Source organism: Thamnophis sirtalis, unplaced genomic scaffold (genome assembly GCF_051295495.1).
Source record: "Thamnophis sirtalis isolate CommonGarterSnake01/CBP01778 unplaced genomic scaffold, rThaSir2_p1.2 scaffold_2, whole genome shotgun sequence".
Classification (NCBI taxonomy): Eukaryota; Metazoa; Chordata; class Lepidosauria; order Squamata; family Natricidae; genus Thamnophis; species Thamnophis sirtalis.
The window spans coordinates 40,852,071-40,871,249 of NW_028261382.1; the positions used below are offsets into that span (position 1 = coordinate 40,852,071).

Below are 19,179 nucleotides of genomic sequence, written 5' to 3' on the forward strand. Positions count from 1 at the left end.
ATCATGGAGGAGGAAGAATTATTGAAAAGTGCTAATTGAATGCGGCTGTTTTAATCTTTAGCAGGCTGTTCTGTCCACCTTAAAAAGTGAAGGTTTTAACTTGAGCCTAAATTTAAATTCCAATTGATTTCAGTTTGAATTCAGATGAAAGTGGCAATCAGGGAGGAAGACGGAAACCCATTTTTTAAAGAACAAAGTGAGTTATTGAAAGGCGGCTTTAATTGAATGTGGCTGTTTTAATTTTTAGAAGCTGTTTCGATGCACCTTAAAAACTGGAGATTTTAACTTAAGCCTAAACATAAATTCAGAGTTATTTTGAGCCCAAATGAAGGTTGCAGTCTTCAAAGAAGGAAATTCAATTTTCAAAAGAATGGGGTTATTGGCAGGTGATTGAATTGAATGGGTGTTTTCCCCATTGTTCCCAGAACAATAATCTTTGCTGATTATTTCTAGATTTACACATTGGGAGAAACCACAAAGAATTGGCTAAAAAAATCATCCTGCTTGGGAATAGATTGTTTAATTCAGATGTATGAATTCAGGAGCTGGTGATTGGCCTCACCTGAGTTATAGTAGTAAGAATAAATAACTTGGCTTAATTTAGTTATGGGACACACTGGAATGTTATATTTTGCCTCGGATTCATTGAGACCCCTCAATTTGCCAAAAACCAACGAAAACCAAAAGAAACACACTTTAGCCAGCAGAGGTGGCCATGTTTCCTCTCCTTGAATTTATCTTATTTATCTTATTTTTTAAAAGGACGGAAACTTGATTTTGGGGGGCAAAGGAAGCTCTCTTGTTTGATTTTAATAACTCTCGTCTCCATCCAAGTTAAGGAGCAGTCTACCATCAAGGGATGGAGGAAAGCAGGCCAGAAGGGAGCAAATTACTCAAGAAAAATTTTGATGATTGAAATAACCAGACGATTCTTTTTTTCATCTTTTTTCCCAGGTTCCTTCAAGTCCTCCAGGATGAACGTCCAGAATCAGCAGGGCGATCAAAACTCCTTTCACCCCCCCAATCTGCAGTGGGGCGAATCTCCGCAGTATGGCCCCCCACCTCAGCCATCCTTCCGCCTAGTTTATGCGTTGTGCTTCCCCCTAGAAACGCTACCGAAGTAGAAGGACCAAAATCCAAGATGCTGTTTTTAGAAGCTGTTGAAGGCAACGTCCGGAAGGAGAACGGAGAAGGAGAAGGTCCATCTCTCGGCTTCCAGCCTCAACCCAACACGGAAGCCCACCAAGAAAACAAGACCTGGGAATTGATGCTGTCCATACAACTCCAGCGTGGCTTATTCCGTTGGCTCCTCAAAGGCCAACCCAACCACCGAAGGCCCACGTGGATGGAGAACTCGGCAGCCAAAACCATCATGAGAACTTCCAAGAAGAACCGGTCTCCTGATCCTTCATCATGTCATGGTCTTCTCCTGCCTTCCCCCTTCTGGTGTTTTGCCCTGCGCTCTGCTTGTCCCCTGGCAAAATGTTATTAAAATGCATGAATTAGCCGGCATTGGAGAGTTGCCTTTCTGTGGGGCCTTTGGGTGTGGGGAGGAAGTCCAGAGGGCAGGACAAGAAACAATGGTTGGAAAGGAATCAAGGGGAGAAGGAACCTGGAATGGGGGAGAAACTTCCTAACAGTGGGGGCAATGGACCAGTGGAACAGCTTGCCACTAGAAGTTGTGGTTGCTCCATCACTGGTAGTTTTTAAGAAGAGACTAGATCTGAAAGGGGATAGGTTCTCCTGCTTGAGCAGGAGGCTGGACTAGAAGACCTCCACGGTCCCTTCCAGCTCTACTCTACTCTACTCTATTCTACTCTATTCCCTATTCTATTCTATTTTTCTCTACTCTACTCTACTCCACTCCTCTCTACTCTACTCTACTCCCTATTCTATTCTATTCTCTACTCTATAACTTATTCTATTCTATTCTATTCTATTGGACCACAATGACCCCGTAGGATGGACTACTGGCCAGATTTCACACACAACATTCAACCAGGTTTCACCAAGACTTTCTCAAGGTCCCTAGAGGGTCAGGCTTGATTTACAAAACACAGGTCGACTTACGACCGCAATTATGACCATTTCTCAACACTTATGACCGTGGCACCATCCCTACCATCACATGATCAAAACTCAGATGCTTAGCCATTGGTTCACATCGGTGACTTCCATGGATGGCTCAGGAGAGGGGCCTCCAAACTTGGTCACTTTAAGACGGGTGGACTTCAACTCCCAGGATTCCTCAGCCGGCCGAAGAATTCTGGGGGTTGAATTCCACCTGTCTTAAAGTGACCAAGTGTGGATCCCCCTGACTTAGAAGGTTAAAGACTGCATGTAACAAGGTTTTCCTCTGATGTGGGTCAAAGATTGATCAGGAGTTTGGGGCGTCCTTTTCAACAGGTTGAATGATAGCCCGGAGGAATAATCACGGTTTTAAATTAATTCTGGATTAGGTTAATCAAGTTTTGGTGGATTCATTTGATCTTCAAAGGGATTGAAGGTTGGGCCCATCTCGTGGGCATACTGGCATAAATTGGGCACCGGTCTCTGTGGAGAGGGGCGAAGGTGGACTATGGGGGCTGTTGAACCCAGTTCCAACAATCCAACTTGTGATATTTTGTAGAGGAAACTGTCTCTCAAAATCCGTCCTTCCTGACGCTAAAAGGATCTCGGCTCCAGGGGTATGCAAGAGAACACAGAATCATGGAAGGGACTTTCTGACAATATACAACTCCAGGCAAACAGTTGCCCAATCTCTTTATTTGAAACCTCCAGTGATGAAATATATACTTTTCTCGGGTTTAGGTCAAAAGGGGCAGCCATAAAAAAAAAGGGTCGTAAGTCCACGGCCAAAGCTGCTGTGAGAAACACCACAACGCCCACACAACGCCCACACAACCATCAAATAAGGAGAAACTCCATGCCCAGCGGCTGCTTTATAAATCTATTCAGCGGCTGCTTTATAAATTCTGCAAGGCTTCTCCTTCCTCAATTCACTTCGCTCCCCGAGCCCCTGAAGACTCCTCCGATCGGATCTCCCAGCCGAGGTGAGTTATTGAATGGGACACGGCTGCTTTCATCGTTCAGAGGCTGTTTTGATGCACCTGAAAACCTGCAGATTTTAACCCAAATTTAAATTCAGATTTATTTCAGTTTGAATTTGGATGAAGGTTGCAATCTCGGTGGAAGGAAGGAATAAAAAAACCCTGCTATTGAATGGGACACGGCTGTTTTCATCGTTAAGCGGCTGTTTCGATGCACCTTAAAACCTGAAGATTTTAACTTAACACCTAAATTTCAATCCTCATTTATGTCAAGTTTGAATTCAGATGAAAGTTGCTATCATAGAGAAAGAAAAAAAAAACAGTGCTTCTTTTATTAAAAAAAACCAAGTTATTGCTGTGTGCTTGAATTGAATATGGCTCTTTTAACTCTTTGGGGCTGTTTCGATGCACCTTAAAATCTGAAGATTTTAACTTAAGGCTACTCCTAAATTCAGATTTATTTAAGATTCAGATGAAGGTAGCAATCAGGGAGGAAGAAGAATTATTGAAAAGTGCTAATTGAATGCGGCTGTTTTAATCTTTAGCGGGCTGTTCTGTGCACCTTAAAAACTGAAGGTTTTAACTTGAGCCTAAATTTAAATTCCAATTGATTTCAGTTTGAATTCAGATGAAAGTGGTAATCAGGGAGGAAGATGGAAACCCATTTTTTTAAAGAACGAAGTGAGTTATTGAAAGGCGCTTTAATTGAATGCGGCTGTTTTAATTTTTAGCAGCTCTTTCAATGCACCTTAAAATCTGAACATTTTACCTTAAGGCTACACTTAAATTCTGATTTATTTCCAGCCCAAATGAAGGTTGCAATCTTCAAAGAAGGAAATTCAGTTTTAAAAAGAATTGGGTTATTGGCAGGTGATTGAATTCAATGGGTGTTTCCCCCATTGTTCCCAGAACAATAATCTTTGCTGACTATTTCTAGATTTACACATTGGGAGAAACCACAAAGAATTGGCAAAAAAACCATCCTGCTTGGCAACAAATTCTTTCATTCAGATTTATAAATTTAGGAACTGGTGATTGGCCTCACCTGAATTATAGTAATAAGAATAAATAACTTGGCTTCACTTAGTTATGGAACACACTGGGATGTTATATTTTGCCTCGGATTCATTGAGTCCCATCGATTTGCCGAAAAACCAACGAAAACCAAATAAACCCACTTTAGCTTCCTGGCTGAGATTGTTTCAAATCCACTTTAGGTGAAGGTAAAGGTTCCCCTCGCACTTACGTGCTAGTCGTTCCCGCCTCTAGGGGGCGGTGCTAATCACCGTTTCAAAGCCGAAGAGTCAGCGCTGTCCCAAGACGTCTCCGTGGTCATGTGGCCGGCATGACTCAACCCCGAAGGCGCACGGGACGTTATTCCCTTCCCCCCAAAAGGTGGTTCCTATTTTTCTACTTGCATTTTTTTTTTTACCTGCTTTCGAACTGCTAGGATGGCAGAAGCCGGGACAAGTAACAGGAGCTCACTCCGTTACGCGGCGCTGGGGATTTGAACAGTTGTACTGCTGGCCTTTCCGATCGACAAGCTCGGTGTTTTGGCCACTGGGCCCCCAGGTCCCTTCAAATCCAGTTTAGCTTCTTGCAATTCTGGAAGGTTGCAATTTCGTCTGTGCAACCGTTGGATTTTTTTGTTCGAGTAAGTTGCTTTAAGGCCCGTGGACTTGGATTCCCAGAATTCCCCAGCCAGCAGAGGGTGGCCATGTTTCCTCTCCTTGACTTTATCGTATTATTATTATTTTTTCAAAGGATGGAAACTTGGTTTGGGGGGGCAAGGCAAGCTCTCTTGTCCGACTTTGATAACTGTCATCTCTACCAGTGAGGGAGGTGGAGCAGATCCTCCAGGTTCAGGAGCAGTCTACCACCAAGGGAAGCAGGAAAGCAGGCCGGGAGGGAGAAAATTACTCAATAAGCTTTCTGATGATTGAAACAACCGGACGATTCTGTTTTTTCATCTCTTTCCCAGGTTCCTTGAAGTCCTCCAGGATGAACTTCCAGAATCCACAGTGCAATCCAAACTCCTTTTGCCCCCCACCTCAGCAGTGCTACCCCATGCCTCAGCAGTGCTACCCCATGCCTCAACAGTGCTACCCCACGCCTCAGCAGTGCTACCCCCCACCTCAGCCGTGCTACATCTCATGTCAGCCATGCTACCCCCCATCTCAGCCATGCTACATGCCATGTCAGCCGTGCTACCGCCCGTGTTAGCCGTGCTGCCCCCTCGCCAGCAACGCTACTGCAAGTAGAAGGACCAAAATCCAAGATGCTGTTTTTAGAAGCTGTTGAAGGCAACGTCCGGAAGGAGAACGGAGAAGGAGAAGGTCCATCTCTCGGCTTCCAGCCTCAACCCAACACGGAAGCCCACCAAGAAAACGAGACCTGGGAATTGATGCTGTCCACGTAGAAGGACCAAAATCCAAGATGCTGTTTAGAAGCTGTTGAAGGCAACGTCCGGAAGGAGAACGGAGAAGGAGAAGGTCCATCTCTCGGCTTCCAACCTCAACACGGAAGCCCACCAAGAAAACAAGACCTGGGAATTGATGCTGTCCATGCAACTCCAGCGTGGCTTATTCCGTTGGCTCCTCGAAGGCCAACCCAACCACCGAAGGCCCACGCGGATGGAGAACTCGGCAGCCAAAACCATCATGAGGACTTCCAAGAAGAACCGGTCTCCAGATCCTTAATCATGTCATGGTCTTCTCCTGCCTTCCCCCTTCGGGTGTTTTGCCCTGCGCTCTGCTTGTCCCCTGGCAAAATGTCATTAAAATGCATGAATTAGCCGGCATTGGAGAGTTGCCTTTCTGTGGGGCCTTTGGGTGTGGGGAGGAAGTCCAGAGGGCAGGACAAGAAACAATGGTTGGAAACGAATCAAGGGGAGAAGCAACTAGGAATGGAGGAGAAACTTCCTAACAGTGGGGGCAATGAACCAGTGGAACAGCTTGCCACTAGAAGTTGTGGTTGCTCCATTACTGGAGGTTTTTAAGAAGAGACTAGATCTGAAAGGGGATAGGTTCTCCTGCTTGAGCAGGAAGCTGGACTAGAAGACCTCCACGGTCCCTTCCAGCTCTAGTCTATTCTACTCTACTCTACTGTATTCCCTATTCTATTCTATTCTATTCTATTCTATTCTCTACTCTATAACTTATTCTATTCTATTCTGTTCTATTCTATTGGACCACAATGGCCCCATAGGATGGACTACTGGCCAGATTTCACACACAATATTCAACCAGGTTTCACCAAGACTTTCTCAAGGTCACTAGAGGGTCAGGCTTGATTTACAAAACGCAGGTCGGCTTACGACCGCCATTATGACCATTTCTCACACTTATGACCGTGGCACCGTTCCTACCATCACATGACCAAAATTCAGATACTTAGCCATTGATTCCTATCGATGACTGTCATGTCATCCCTTTTTCGGATCTTCTGACCAGCCAATTCAAAGGGGAAGCCAGGTTCCCTTAACGACCGTGTTCCTAACTTAACCCCTGCAAAGATTCACTTAACAACGGTGGCAAGGAAGGTTGGAAAACAGGGCAAAAGCCACTTCACCATTTTGGTCCTTCTACTTGCGGTAGCGGTGCTGGGGAGTGGGCAGCATGGCTAACATGGGGTGTGTAGCATGGCTGAGGTGGGGGGCAGACCCACTGCTGAGCTTGGGGGGGAAAAGGAGTTTGGATTGCACTGCTGATTCTGGAAGTTCATCATGGTGGACTTGAAGGAACCTGGGAAAGAGATGAAAAAAAGGAATCGTCCAATTGTTTCAATCATCAGAAAGCTCATTGAGTCATTTGCTCCCTTCCGGCCTGCTTTCCTCCATCCCTTGATGGTAGACTGCTCCTGAGCCTGGAGGATCCACTCCACCTCCCTCACTGGTAGAGATGACAGTTATCAAAATCGGACAAGGGAGCTTGCCTCGCCCCCCAAAACCAAGTTTCTGTCCTTTTAAAAAATGATAATAAGATAAATTCAAGGAGAGGAAACATGGCCACCTCTGCTGGCTAAAGTCGGTTTGTTTGGGTTTCCTTGGTTTTTGGCAAATCGAGGCATCTCAATGAATCTGAGGCAAAATAAAACATCCCAGTGTGTCCCATAACTAAGTTTTAGCCAAGTTATTTATTCGTACTACGATAATTCAGGTGATCACCAGCTCCTAAATTCATAAACCTGAATGAAACAATCTATTCCCAAGCAGGATGTTTTGTTTTGTTTTTGCCAATTCTTTGTGGTTTCTCCCAATGTGTAAATCTAGAAATAATCAGCAAAGATTATTGTTCTGGGAACAATGGGGGAAACACCCATTCAATTCAATCACCTGCCAATAACCCAATTCTTTTTAAAATTGAATTTCCTTCTTTGAAGATTGCAACCTTCATTTGGGCTCGAAATAAATCTGAATTTAGCCTTAAGGTAAAATCTTCAGATTTTAAGGTGCATCGAAGCAGCTGCTAAAAATTAAACCAGAATAGAATAGAATAGAATAGAATAGCAGAGTTGGAAGGGACCTTGGAGGTCTTCTAGTCCAACCCCCTGCTTAGGCAGGAAACACTACAGCACTTCAGACAAATGGATATCCAACATCTTCTTAAAAACCTCCTTTTCTGGAAGGGAAGGGAAGAGAAGGGAAGGAAGGAAGGAAGGAAGGAAAGAAAGAAAGAAAGAAATAAAAAAGAAACAAAGGAAGGAGGAAGGAAGGATTTGGAAGGGACCTTGGAGGTCTTCTAGTCCAACCCCCTGCTTAGGCAGGAAACACTACAGCACTTCAGACAAATGGATATCCAACATCTTCTTAGAAACCTCCTTTTCTGGAAGGGAAGGGAAGGAAAGAAAGAAAGAAGGAAGGAAGGAAGGAAGGAAGGAGGGAGGGAGGGAGGGAGGGAGGGAAGGAAGGAAGGAAGAAAGAAAGAAAGAAAGAAAGAAGGAAGGAAAGAAGGAAGGAAAGAAGGAAGGAAGGAAGGATTTGGAAGGGACCTTGGAGGTCTTCTAGTCCAGCCCCCTGCTTAGGCAGGAAACCCTACACCACTTCAGACAAATAGTTATCCAACCTCTTCTTAAAAAGTGTTGGAGCATTCACAGTTTCTGGAGGCAAGTTGTTCCATTGGTTAATTGTTCTGACTCTCCGGAAATGTCTCCTTAATTCCAGGCTGGTTCTCTCTCCTTGATTAGTTTCCATCCATTGCTGCTTCTCCTGCCTTCGGGGGGTTTTGGAGAATAAATTGACTCCCTTTTCTTTCGGGTCGGCCCCTGAGATATTGGGACACTGCTATCACGTCCCCCCTGGTCCTTCTCTTCATTAAACTAGACATCCAAAGGAAGAGGAGGGGAGGAGGAGGAGGAGGGAACCAACCCAGATCTGATAAGGCAACAAGGCCATTATCTCTGGGTGAATGGCAGATAATTAACCTCCTTCCCAATCCTGGTTTAGCCCTGCGGCTGTGAGTAATGCCAGAAGGGCCTCACAAACATCAAATAAAGAAAAACTCCATGCCAAGGGAATATTCAGCGGCTGCTTTATAAATTCTCCAAAGAATTTGGACCTCCTCCCAGCCGAGGTGAGTTATGGAATGGGACACGGCTGGTTCCATTGTTAAGCTTAAGTTTTGATGTTCCTTAAAACCTGAGGATTTATCTTAACATCTAAATTTAAATTCAGATTTATTTCAGTTTGAATTCAGATGAAAGTTGCAATCATAGAGGAAGGAAAAAAAAACCAGTTTGTTTTTTTTAAAATAAGAAAGTGAGTTACTACAGGTGACTTCTGTGCACCTTAAAAACTGGAGATTTTAACTTAAACCTAAACTTAAATTCTGATTTATTTCCAGCCCAAATGAAGGTTGCAATCTTTAAAGAAGGAAATTCAATTTTAAAAAGAATGGGGTTATTGGCAGGTGATTGAATTGAATGGGTGTTTTCCCCATTGTTCCCAGAACAATAATCTTTGCTGATTATTTCTAGATTTACACATTGGGAGAAACGACAAAGAATTGGAAAAAAATCATCCTGCTTGGGAATAGATTCAGGTTTATGAATTTAGGAGCTGGTGATTGGCCTCACCAGAATTATAGTAATAAATACTAATAATTTGGCTTAACTTAGTTAGGGATGTTATATTTTGCTTCAGATTCATTGAGTCGCATCGATTTGCTGAAAAACCAATGAAAAGCAAATAAACCCACTTTAGCTTCCTGGCTGAGATTGTTTCTAATCCAAAACCTCGCGCATATGTGCTAATCGTTCCCGACTCTAGGGGGCATTCCGTGGTCATGTGGCTGGCATGACTCAATGCTGAAGGTACACGGAGCCCTGTTACCTTCCCCCAAAGGTGGCTCCTGTTTTTCTACTTGTATTTTTTACTTGCGTCCTTTTTTAAAAGGATGGAAACTTGGTTCTGGAGGCCAGAGCCAGCTCTATTGTCCGATTTTGATAACTGTCAGCTCCGGCAGTGAGGGAGGTGGAGAGGATCCTCCAGGTTCAGGAGCAGTCTACCACCAAGGGAAGCAGGAAAGCAGGCCAGAAGGGAGCAAATGACTCAATGAGCTTTCTGATGATTGAAACAACCGGACGATTCTTTTTTTCATCTCTTTCCCAGGTTCCTTCAAGTCCTCCAGGATGAACTTCCAGAATCCGCAGTGCAATCCAAACTCCTTTTTCCCCCAACCTCAGCAGTGGGTCTTCCCCCCACCTCAGCAGTGGTATGCCCCACCTCAGCAGTGGTACGCCCCACCTCAGCAGTGGTACGCCCCACCTCAGCAGTGGTACGCCCCACCTCAGCAGTGGTATGCCCCACCTCAGCAGTGGTATGCCCCACCTCAGCAGTGGTATGCCCCACCTCAGCAGTGGTATGCCCCACCTCAGCAGTGGTGCGCCCCACCTCAGCCATCGGGGGCCCCACCTCAGCCATTGGGTGGTCCACCTCAGCCGTCAGGCGCCCCCCCTCAGCAGTGGTGCGCCCCCCCTCAGCAGTGGTGCGCCCCACCTCAGAGGTCAGGCGCCCCACCGCAGACATCCAGCGTCCCTCCTCCGCCATCTGGCGTCCCTCCTCAGCCGTCGGGCGCCCCACCTCAGCCATCAGGTGCTGCACCTCAACCGTCAGGCGCCCCACCTCAGCAGTGGTGCGCCCCACCTCAGCAGGGGTGCGCCCCACCTCAGCAGGGGTGCGCCCCACCTCAGACGTCCGGCGCCCCACCGCAGACATCCGGCGCCCCACCTCAGACGTCCGGCGCCCCACCTCAGACGTCAGGTGTCCCACCTCAGCCGTCAGGCGCCCCACCTCAGCAGTGGTGCGCCCCACCTCAGCAGTGGTGCGCCCCACCTCAGCAGGGGTGCGCCCCACCTCAGCAGGTGTGCGTCCCACCTCAGCAGGGGTGCGCCCCACCTCAGACGTCCGGCGCCCCACCGCAGACATCCGGCGCCCCACCTCAGACGTCCGGCGCCCCACCTCAGAGGTCAGGCACTCCATCTCAGCCATCCAGCGTCCCTCCTCCGCCATCTGGCGTCCCTCCTCAGCCGTCGGGCAGCTCACCTCAGCCGTCAGGTGCCCCTCCTCAGCCATCCGGAGTCTCTCCTCAGGCGTCGGCTGCCACGCCTCAGCTGTTGGGCGCCCCTCTTCAGCCATCTGGCGCCCCACCTCAGACGTCGGGCGTCCCTCCTCAGCCATCGGGTACCACGCCTCCGCCGTCGGGCACCACGCCTCAGACGTCGGGCGCCACTCCTCACACATCGGGCGCCACGCCTCAGCAGTTGGGTGCCACGCCTCAGCGGTCGGGCACCAAGCAGTGATATCCCAGGGAGCAGGTTCAAAATCCAAGATGCTGTTAAAGAAGCTGTTGAAGGCAACGTCCAGAAGGAGAAGGGAGAAGGAGAAGGTCCATCACTCGGCTTCCAACCTCAACCCAACACGGAAGCCCACCAAGAAAACAAGACCCTGGGAATTGATGCTTTGAGACACCATCCACGCAACTCTGGGATGGCTTATTTTGTTGGCTTCTCGAAGGCCAACCCAACCACCGAAGGCCCACGCGGATGGAGAACTCGGCAGCCAAAACCATCATGAGAACTTCCAAGAAGAACCGGTCTCCTGATCCTTAATCATGTCATGGTCTTCTCCTGCCTTCCCCCTTCTGGTGTTTTGCCCTGCACTCTGCTTGTCCCCTGGCAAAATGTCATTAAAATGCATGAATTAGCCGGCATTGGAGAGTTGCCTTTCTGTGGGGGCCTTTGGGTGTGGGGAGGAAGTCCGGAGGGCAGGACAAGAAACAATGGAAACGAATCAAGGGGAGAAGCAACTAGGAATTGAGGAGAAACTTCCTAACAGTGGGGGCAATGATTCAGTGGAACAGCTTGCCACTAGAAGTTGTGGGCGCACCCTCACTGGTAGTTTTTAAGAAGAGACTAGACAGTTATTTATCTGAAATGGGATAGGATCTCCTATTTTAGCAGGGGACTGGACTAGAAGACCTCCAAGGTCCCTTCCAACTCTGTTATTCTGCTATTCTACTTCTTCCTTCCTTCCTTCCCTTCCTTCCTTCTCCATTTCAAGAAGAAATTGGAAAACCAGCGTAAAGATAAGGGCTTTATTCCTAAACTGTGACAATAAAATGGAGTTGCTAACTGGTTGAATATGATAATGGAAAGATAGTTAAATAAGGTTTGTGATCCAACTTTTAAACATGATAATTAAATTGAATTACGAACTGATTGAATATGAGAATAGGACAACGAAGCAGGGGTCCAAATACGTTCACCACTTTGTCAACTGCATATAAAAAGAATTTGTATAAGATGTTTTACAGGTGGCACTTATCCCCAACGAGAAGAGCAAGAATGTCTAAGAACAAATCCGAAAAATGCTGGAAATGTCATCAGACGCCGGGCTCATATACTACCAAATATGGTGGACTTGTACTGAAGCTAAAAGATATTGGACTAAAATCCACCTGTGGTTGGAGAAAATGATACATAAACACATAAGACTTAAAACAAGAACTTTTCTTATTGGGAATCATACCATTGGTTTAATTTGCAAAGAGTGAAAAGTTTACGTGAACACGTAAAATTAGGTCATGTTATACGCAGCATAAACACACGATATTTATATTGAAATAATTCTTTCCAAATCTGTTTTTTTCCCCACCCAACACCGTTTTATCTTATCCTGTCTTCTACCAACCATTAGCAAAACCGTGACTGCGGATAACAACTGCTTGCTCCATCATTAAGAACTCTGTGGAAACTAAAATTAAATCTCATTTAAGAAAGAGGATTAAAAAAAAAAATCACAGTGGTGCAGAACGGAGGATAAAGAGAAATAGCCAAATGTTAGCAGCTTCTGGTTCAAATATTTGTTTTGGTTCTATTTTTTATTTTATTGTGGGTGGGGGGAAGTTAAAATACAAAACTCCTTCCAAAATAAAAAAATAAACAAACACAGGAAAACACAAAAGAAAATTTCAAAATTTGAAAGAGTCTTAAAAACAACCGTTTCCAGAAAAAACTGAAATTAAATCTCATTTAAGAAAGAGGATTTAAAAAAAAAAATCACAGTGGTCCAGAATCTATTTATATATAAAAATAGCTCTCTCTCTCTCTCTCCTCTGTGTCTGTGAGTGTCTGTCTGTGTGTGTGTGTTTGTGTTTTCCAACATAACTCTGCAACGCCTCAAACATAGAAGACTTAACTCTCTGGAGAAAAATACTGCGTTCCGTTAAGCTACAGCCTGTTGTGCCTTGAAATGGCTTCTACTGTACTGCTGTAAAATGCCTTCGCTGTACTCCACAAGCGGGGCTCCCTCTGCTAAGGGGGAAAATCCAACGTTAGAAATTACATTTGGACCCCGGACATTTCTCCCTTATAAATCTCCCTAAGTCAGAGGGCTCCACACTTGGTCACTTTAAGACGGGTGGAATTCAACCCCCAGATTTCTTCGGCCGGCTGAGGAATTCTGGGAGTTGAAGTCCACCTGTCTTAAAGTGACCAAGTTTGGAGGCCCCTCTCCTGAGCCATCCATGGAAACTATTAAGATGACACCTGGAAGTCATGAAGTTTGAGACCCACAGATACTGGCTAAGCGGCTTTTGCCCCATTTCCTGACCTTCCTTGCCACTGTTGTTAAGTGAATCCTTGCAGTGGTTAAGTTAGGAACACGGTCGTTAAGGGAACTTGGCTTCCCCTTTGAATTGGCTGCTCAGAAGGTTGCAAAAAGGGATGACATGACAGTGACCGATATGAACCAATGGCCAAGCATCTGAATTTTGATCAGGTGATGGTAGGGATGTTGCTACGGTCATAAGTGTGAGAAATGGTCATAATTGCAATCTTACGTCAACATGTGTTTTTTGTAAATCAAGCCTGACCCTCTAGTGACCTTGAGAAAGTCTTGGTGAAACATGGTTGAATGTTGTGTCTCAAATCTGACCAATAGTCCATCCTACAGGGCCATTGTGGTCCAATAGAGTAGAGTAGAGTAGAATAGAGTTGGAAGGGACCGTGGAGGTCTTCTAGTCCAGCTCCCTGCTCAAGTAGGAGACCCTATCCCATTACAGACAAATGGTTTTCCAATCTCTTCTTGAAACCCCCCAGTGAGGGGGAAGGAAGGAAGGAAGGAAGGAAGGAAGGAAGGAAGGAAGGAAGGAAGGAAGGAAGGAAGGAAGGAAGGAAGGAGGGAGGGAGGGAGGGAGGAAGGAGTAGAATAGCAGAATAACAGAGTTGGAAGGGACCTTGGAGGTCTTCTAGTCCAGCTCCCTGCTCAAGCAGGAGATCCTATCTCATTTCAGATAAATAACTGTCTAGTCTCTTCTTAAAAACCTCCAGTGATGGAGCAACCACAACTTCTAGTGGCAAGCCGTTCCACTGGTCCATTGCCCCCACTGTTAGGAAGTTTCTCCCCCATTCCAGGTTCCTACTCCCCTTGATTCGTTTCCAACCATTGTTTCTTGTCCTGCCCTCTGGACTTCCTCCCCACACCCAAAGGCCCCACAGAAAGGCAACTCTCCAATGCCGGCTAATTCATGCATTTTAATGACATTTTGCCAGGGGACAAGCAGAGCGCAGGGCAAAACACCCGAAGGGGGAAGGCAGGAGAAGACCATGACATGATTAAGGATCTGGAGACCGGTTCTTCTTGGAAGTTCTCATGATGGTTTTGGCTGCCGAGTTCTCCATCCGCGTGGTCCTTCGGTGGTTGGGTTGGCCTTCGAGGAGCCAACGGAATAAGCCACGCTGGAGTTGTATGGACAGCATCAATTCCCAGGTCTCGTTTTCTTGGTGGGCTTCCGTGTTGGGTTGAGGTTGGAAGCCGAGAGATGGACCTTCTCCTTCTCCGTTCTCCTTCCGGACGTTGCCTTCAACAGCTTCTAAAAACAGCATCTTGAATTTTGGTCCTTCTACTTGCGGTAGCGTTGCTGGGGAGGGGGCAGCACGGCTAACATGGGCCGTAGCCCATCTGAGGTAGGCCGCCAAGCAACGGAGAGTGGGCGCCAAGCATCTGAGGTTGGCCGCCATGCATCTGAGGTGGACCGCCAGGCTGCTGACCTGGGCCGCCAAACTGCGGAGGTTGTTGAGGTGGGGGGCCATTTTGCTGAGGTGGGCCCCACTGCATATTTGGGGGGTAAAAGGTGTTTTGATTGCCCTGCTGATTCTGGAAGCTCATCCTGGAGGACTTCAAGGAACCTGGGAAAGAGATGAAAAAAAAGAATCGTCCGGTTGTTTCAATCATCAAAATTTTTCTCGAGTCATTTGCTCCCTTCCGGCCTGCTTTCCTCCATCCCTTGATGGTAGACTGCTCCTGAACCTGGAGGATCCGCTCCTCCTCCCTCATTGGTGGTGATGACTTTTATCAAAATCGGACAATAGAGCTTGCCTTGCCCCCCCCCAAAAAAACCAAGTTTCCATCCTTTTAAAAAAATGAATAATAAGATAAATTCAAGAAGAAGAAACATGATAAGTAATAATTGGATATGAGAAGGGAAAGGTTAGAAATATTTTTGGACTATATATAAAGATTATTAATAACAATAATAATTATCATTAAAAAAAACTATATACAGTTAAATTTTAACTAATTGGGGGGAAAATGCTATGATATAGGATATAATTAAATAAAGAAAGGATAATGATAATAAATTATATACAAGGAGGATTAGAAATCTTTGGTATTAAATATTATGGGTGTTTAGCTAAAACAGGATATGAGGACTTAATGTTAATGGAGGATTTCATAAATAAGTAAGCATGTGGTTATGGATTGAATCTTGGTATACTTAAGGGTGAAGGATGTTTAAATAACTGTAGTCAAATAAAAGTGGAGGTATGATGATGTCAAAATAGTAAATATTTGAGTTAAGACATTTGAATTAATATGAATTATATGGAAGAGATGCACAAAAGCTTTTTGTAACCAGCTGGTGTACTTTTTGCTACATATGTTTGTTTTGGAAATAAATAAATGAATAAATTTATTTATTTTTTTAAAAAGAAAAAAAGAGATCAATTTCTTATTGCTTAATAAAAATCATGTTGTCTGGGCTATTTAATTTGCTTAAAAATAAAGATTCCATTCTTACTCTCAAAAAGAAGAAGAAGAAGAAGAAGAAGAAGAAGAAGAAGAAGAAGAAGAAGGAGAAGGAGAAGGAGAAGGAGAAGGAGAAGGAGAAGGAGAAGGAGAAGGAGAAGAAGAAGAAGAAGAAACATGGCCAGCCTCTGCTGGCTAAAGTCGGTTTGTTAGGTTTTCGTTGGTTTTTGGCAAATCGAGGCGTCTCAATGAATCCAAGGCAAAATATAACATGCCAGTGTGTCCCAAAACTAAGTTAAGCCAATTATTTATTCTTACTACTATAATTCAGGTGAGGCCAATCACCAGCTCCTGAATTCATACGTCTGAATGAAACAATCTATTCCCAAGCAGGATGATTTTTTTAGCCAATTCTTTGTGGTTTCTCCCAATGTGTAAATCTAGAAATAATCAGCAAATCTGAGAACGATGGGGAAAACACCCATTCAATTCAAGCACCTGCCAATAACCCAATTCTTTTTAAAACTGAATTTCCCTCTTTGAAGATTGCAACCTTCATTTGGGCTCCAAATAACTCTGAATTTAAGTTTAGGCTTAAGTTAAAATTTTTAGATTTTAAGGTGCATCAAAACAGCCGCCAACAGTTAAAAGAGCAATATTTAATTCAAGCAAACTGCAATAACTTGGTTTTTAAAAAAGAAACACTGGGTTTTTTTCCTTCCACCAAGATTCCAACCTTCATCCAAATTCAAACTGAAATAAATCTGGATTTAAATTTAGGTTAAAATCTGCAGGTTTTCAGGTGCATCAAAACAGCCGCTTAACGATGAAAACAGCCGTGTCCCATTCAATAACAGGGTTTTTTATTCCTTCCTTCCACCAAGATTGCAACCTTCATCCAAATTCAAACTGAAATAAATCTGAATTTAAATTGAGGTTAAAATCTGCAGGTTTTCAGGTGCATCAAAACAGCCTCTTAACAATGAAAACAGCCGTGTCCCATTCAATAACTCACCTCGGCTGGGAGATCCGATCGGAGGAGTCTTCAGGAGCTCGGGGAGCGAAGTGAATTGAGGATGAAGCCTTGCAGAATTTATAAAGCAGCCACTGAATAGTTTGTGGGCATGGAGTTCCTCCTTATTTGATGTTTGTGTGGGCGTTGGCCTTTGAACTTACGACCCCTTTTTTTAATGACTGCCACTTTTGACCTACGTGGTTTCCAGAGGAAAATATACTTTTCATCACTGGAGGTTACAAAAGAAGAGATTGGGCAACCGTTTGCCTGGAATTATGTAGGGTTTTCAGCCTGAGCAGGGGGTTGGACTAGAAGACCTCCAAGGTCCCTTCCATGATTCTTTGATCATGTGATGGTGCCACGGTCATAAGTGTGAGAAATGATCATAATTGTGGTTGTAAGCTGACCTGTGTTTTTTATAAATCAAGCCTGACCCTCTAGTGACCTTGAGAAAGTCTTAGTGAAACTTGTTGGATGTTGTCTCTCAAATCTGTTCAGTAGTCCACCCTATAGGGCCATTGTGGTCCAATAGAATAGAATAGAAGAAGAAATAGAGTAGAGAATAGAATAGAATACAAGGAGTAGAGTAGAGTAGAAAAGAGAATAGAAGAGTAAAGAATACGAGAAGGAGAAGAGGAGAAAAGAGAATACAATACAATACAAGAAGGAGTAGAGTATTGAATAGAATAAGGAGTAGAGTAGAATACAAGAAGGAATAGAGCAGAGAATAGAATGGAATAGAACAGAAGAGAATGGAGTAGAGAATAATATAGAATAGAATACAAGAAGGAATAGAACAGAATGGAATAGAATGGAATACAAGAAGGAATAGACCAGAGAATAGAATAGAATAAAATAAAATAGAATGGAATAGAATAGAATACAAGAAAGAATAGAGTAGAGAAGAGAAGAGAATACAAGAAGGAATAGAGTAGAGAATAGAATAGAATACAAGAAGGAATAGAATGGAATAGAATGGAATACAAGAAGGAATAGAACAGAAAATAGAATAGAACAGAACAGAATAGAATAGAATACAAGAAGGAATAGAATAGAGAATACAATAGAATACGAGAAGGAATAGAGCAGAGCAGAGTAAAGTAAAGGAGAGGAGAGGAGAGAATAAAAGGTCTTGGCCTTTGAACTTATGATCCTTTTTTTATGACTGCCCCTTTCGACATAAATGGTTTCCAGAGAAAATTATACTTTTCATCACTGGAGGTTTTGAAAGAAGAGATTGGGCAACCGTTTGCCTGGAATTGTGTAGGGTCTCCTGCCTGAGCAGGGGGTTGGACTAGAAGACCTCCAAGGTCCCTTCCATGATTCTGTGTTCTCTTACATACCCCTGAAGCTGAGATCCTTTTAGCGTCGGGAAGGACGGATTTTGAGAGACAGTTTCCTCTACAAAATATCACAAGTTGGATTGTTGGAACTGGGTTCAACAGCCTCCATAATCCACCTTCGCCCCTCTCCAGAGAGACCGGTGCCCAATTTATGCCAGTATGCCCACGAGATGGGCCCAACCTTCAATCCCTTTAAAGAGCAAATGAATCCACCAAAACTTGATTAACCTAATCCAGAATTAATTTAAAACCGTGATTATTCCTCCGGGCTGTCTTTCAACCTGCTGAAAAGGACATCCCAGAGTCCTGATCAATCTTTGACCCACATCAGAGGAAATCCATATTTCGTGCAGTCTTTAACCTTCTAAGTCAGGGGGCTCCACACTTGCTCACTTTAAGACGGGTGGAATTCAACCCCCAGATTTCTTCGGCTGGCTTGTGACCAAGTTTGGAGGCCCCTCTCCTGAGCCATCCATGGAAGCTCTTCAGGTCCCATCTGGAAGTTGTGAAGTTTCAGCCCCATTGATAGTGGCTAAGCGGCTTTTGCCCCGTTTCACGACCTTCCTTGCCACCGTTGTTAAGTGAATCCTTGCAGTGGTTAAGTTAGGAACACGGTCGTTAAGGGAACTTGGCTTCCCCTTTGAATTGGCTGGTCAGAAGGTTGCAAAAAGGGATGACATGACAGTCACCGATATGAACCAATGGCCAAGCATCTGAATTTTGATCAGGTGATGGTAGGGATGTTGCTACGGTCATAAGTGTGAGAAATGGTCATAATTGCGACTTAAAGTAACCAAGTGTGGAGCCCCCTGACTTAGAAGGTTAAAGACTGCACGAAATATGGATTTCCTCTGACCCGATGAACCTTCTCTGATGGTGAGTTGTGGTCTGAGTCTTGTTTACTATGAGTCAGGATTTCTCTGGAAACCACATATTTCAAAAGGGGCAGTCATAAAAAAAGGATCATAAGTTCAAAGGCCAAGGACTTTTATTCTATTCTCTATTCTATTCCTTCTTCTATTCTATTCTATTCTCTACTCCACTCTATTCCTTCTTCTATTCTATTCTTTTCTTTTCTATTCTCTACTCTATTCCTTATTCTATTTTATTTTATTTTCTATTCTCTACTCTTCTCCTTATTCTATTCTATTCTCTACTCTATTCCTTCTTCTATTCTACTCTACTCTACTCTATTCCTTATTCCTAATTCTATTCTATTCTATTCTATTCTGTATTCTACTCTAT

General features: G+C 44.4%; 2 protein-coding genes and 1 long non-coding RNA gene across 5 annotated transcripts in view; 2 read left to right on the top strand and 1 right to left on the bottom strand.

Annotated features, from left to right (window-relative positions):
* Positions 1–19,179, bottom strand: part of S100A1 (S100 calcium binding protein A1) — a 56,146-nt gene that overhangs the window by 10,956 nt on the left and 26,011 nt on the right. The window lies entirely within an intron of this gene.
* Positions 3,019–5,850, top strand: LOC148048662 (uncharacterized). The gene is made up of 2 exons (XR_015695500.1): positions 3,019–3,053; positions 5,032–5,850. It is a non-coding gene; the product is annotated as an uncharacterized LOC148048662 (long non-coding RNA).
* On the top strand, positions 8,301–11,257 carry LOC148048663 (uncharacterized). Its single transcript, XM_087705063.1, has 2 exons — positions 8,301–8,620; positions 9,658–11,257. Exon 2 carries the CDS (start codon positions 9,678–9,680, stop codon positions 10,845–10,847), a length of 1,170 nt encoding a protein of 389 aa, XP_087561189.1. The 5' UTR covers positions 8,301–8,620; positions 9,658–9,677; the 3' UTR covers positions 10,848–11,257.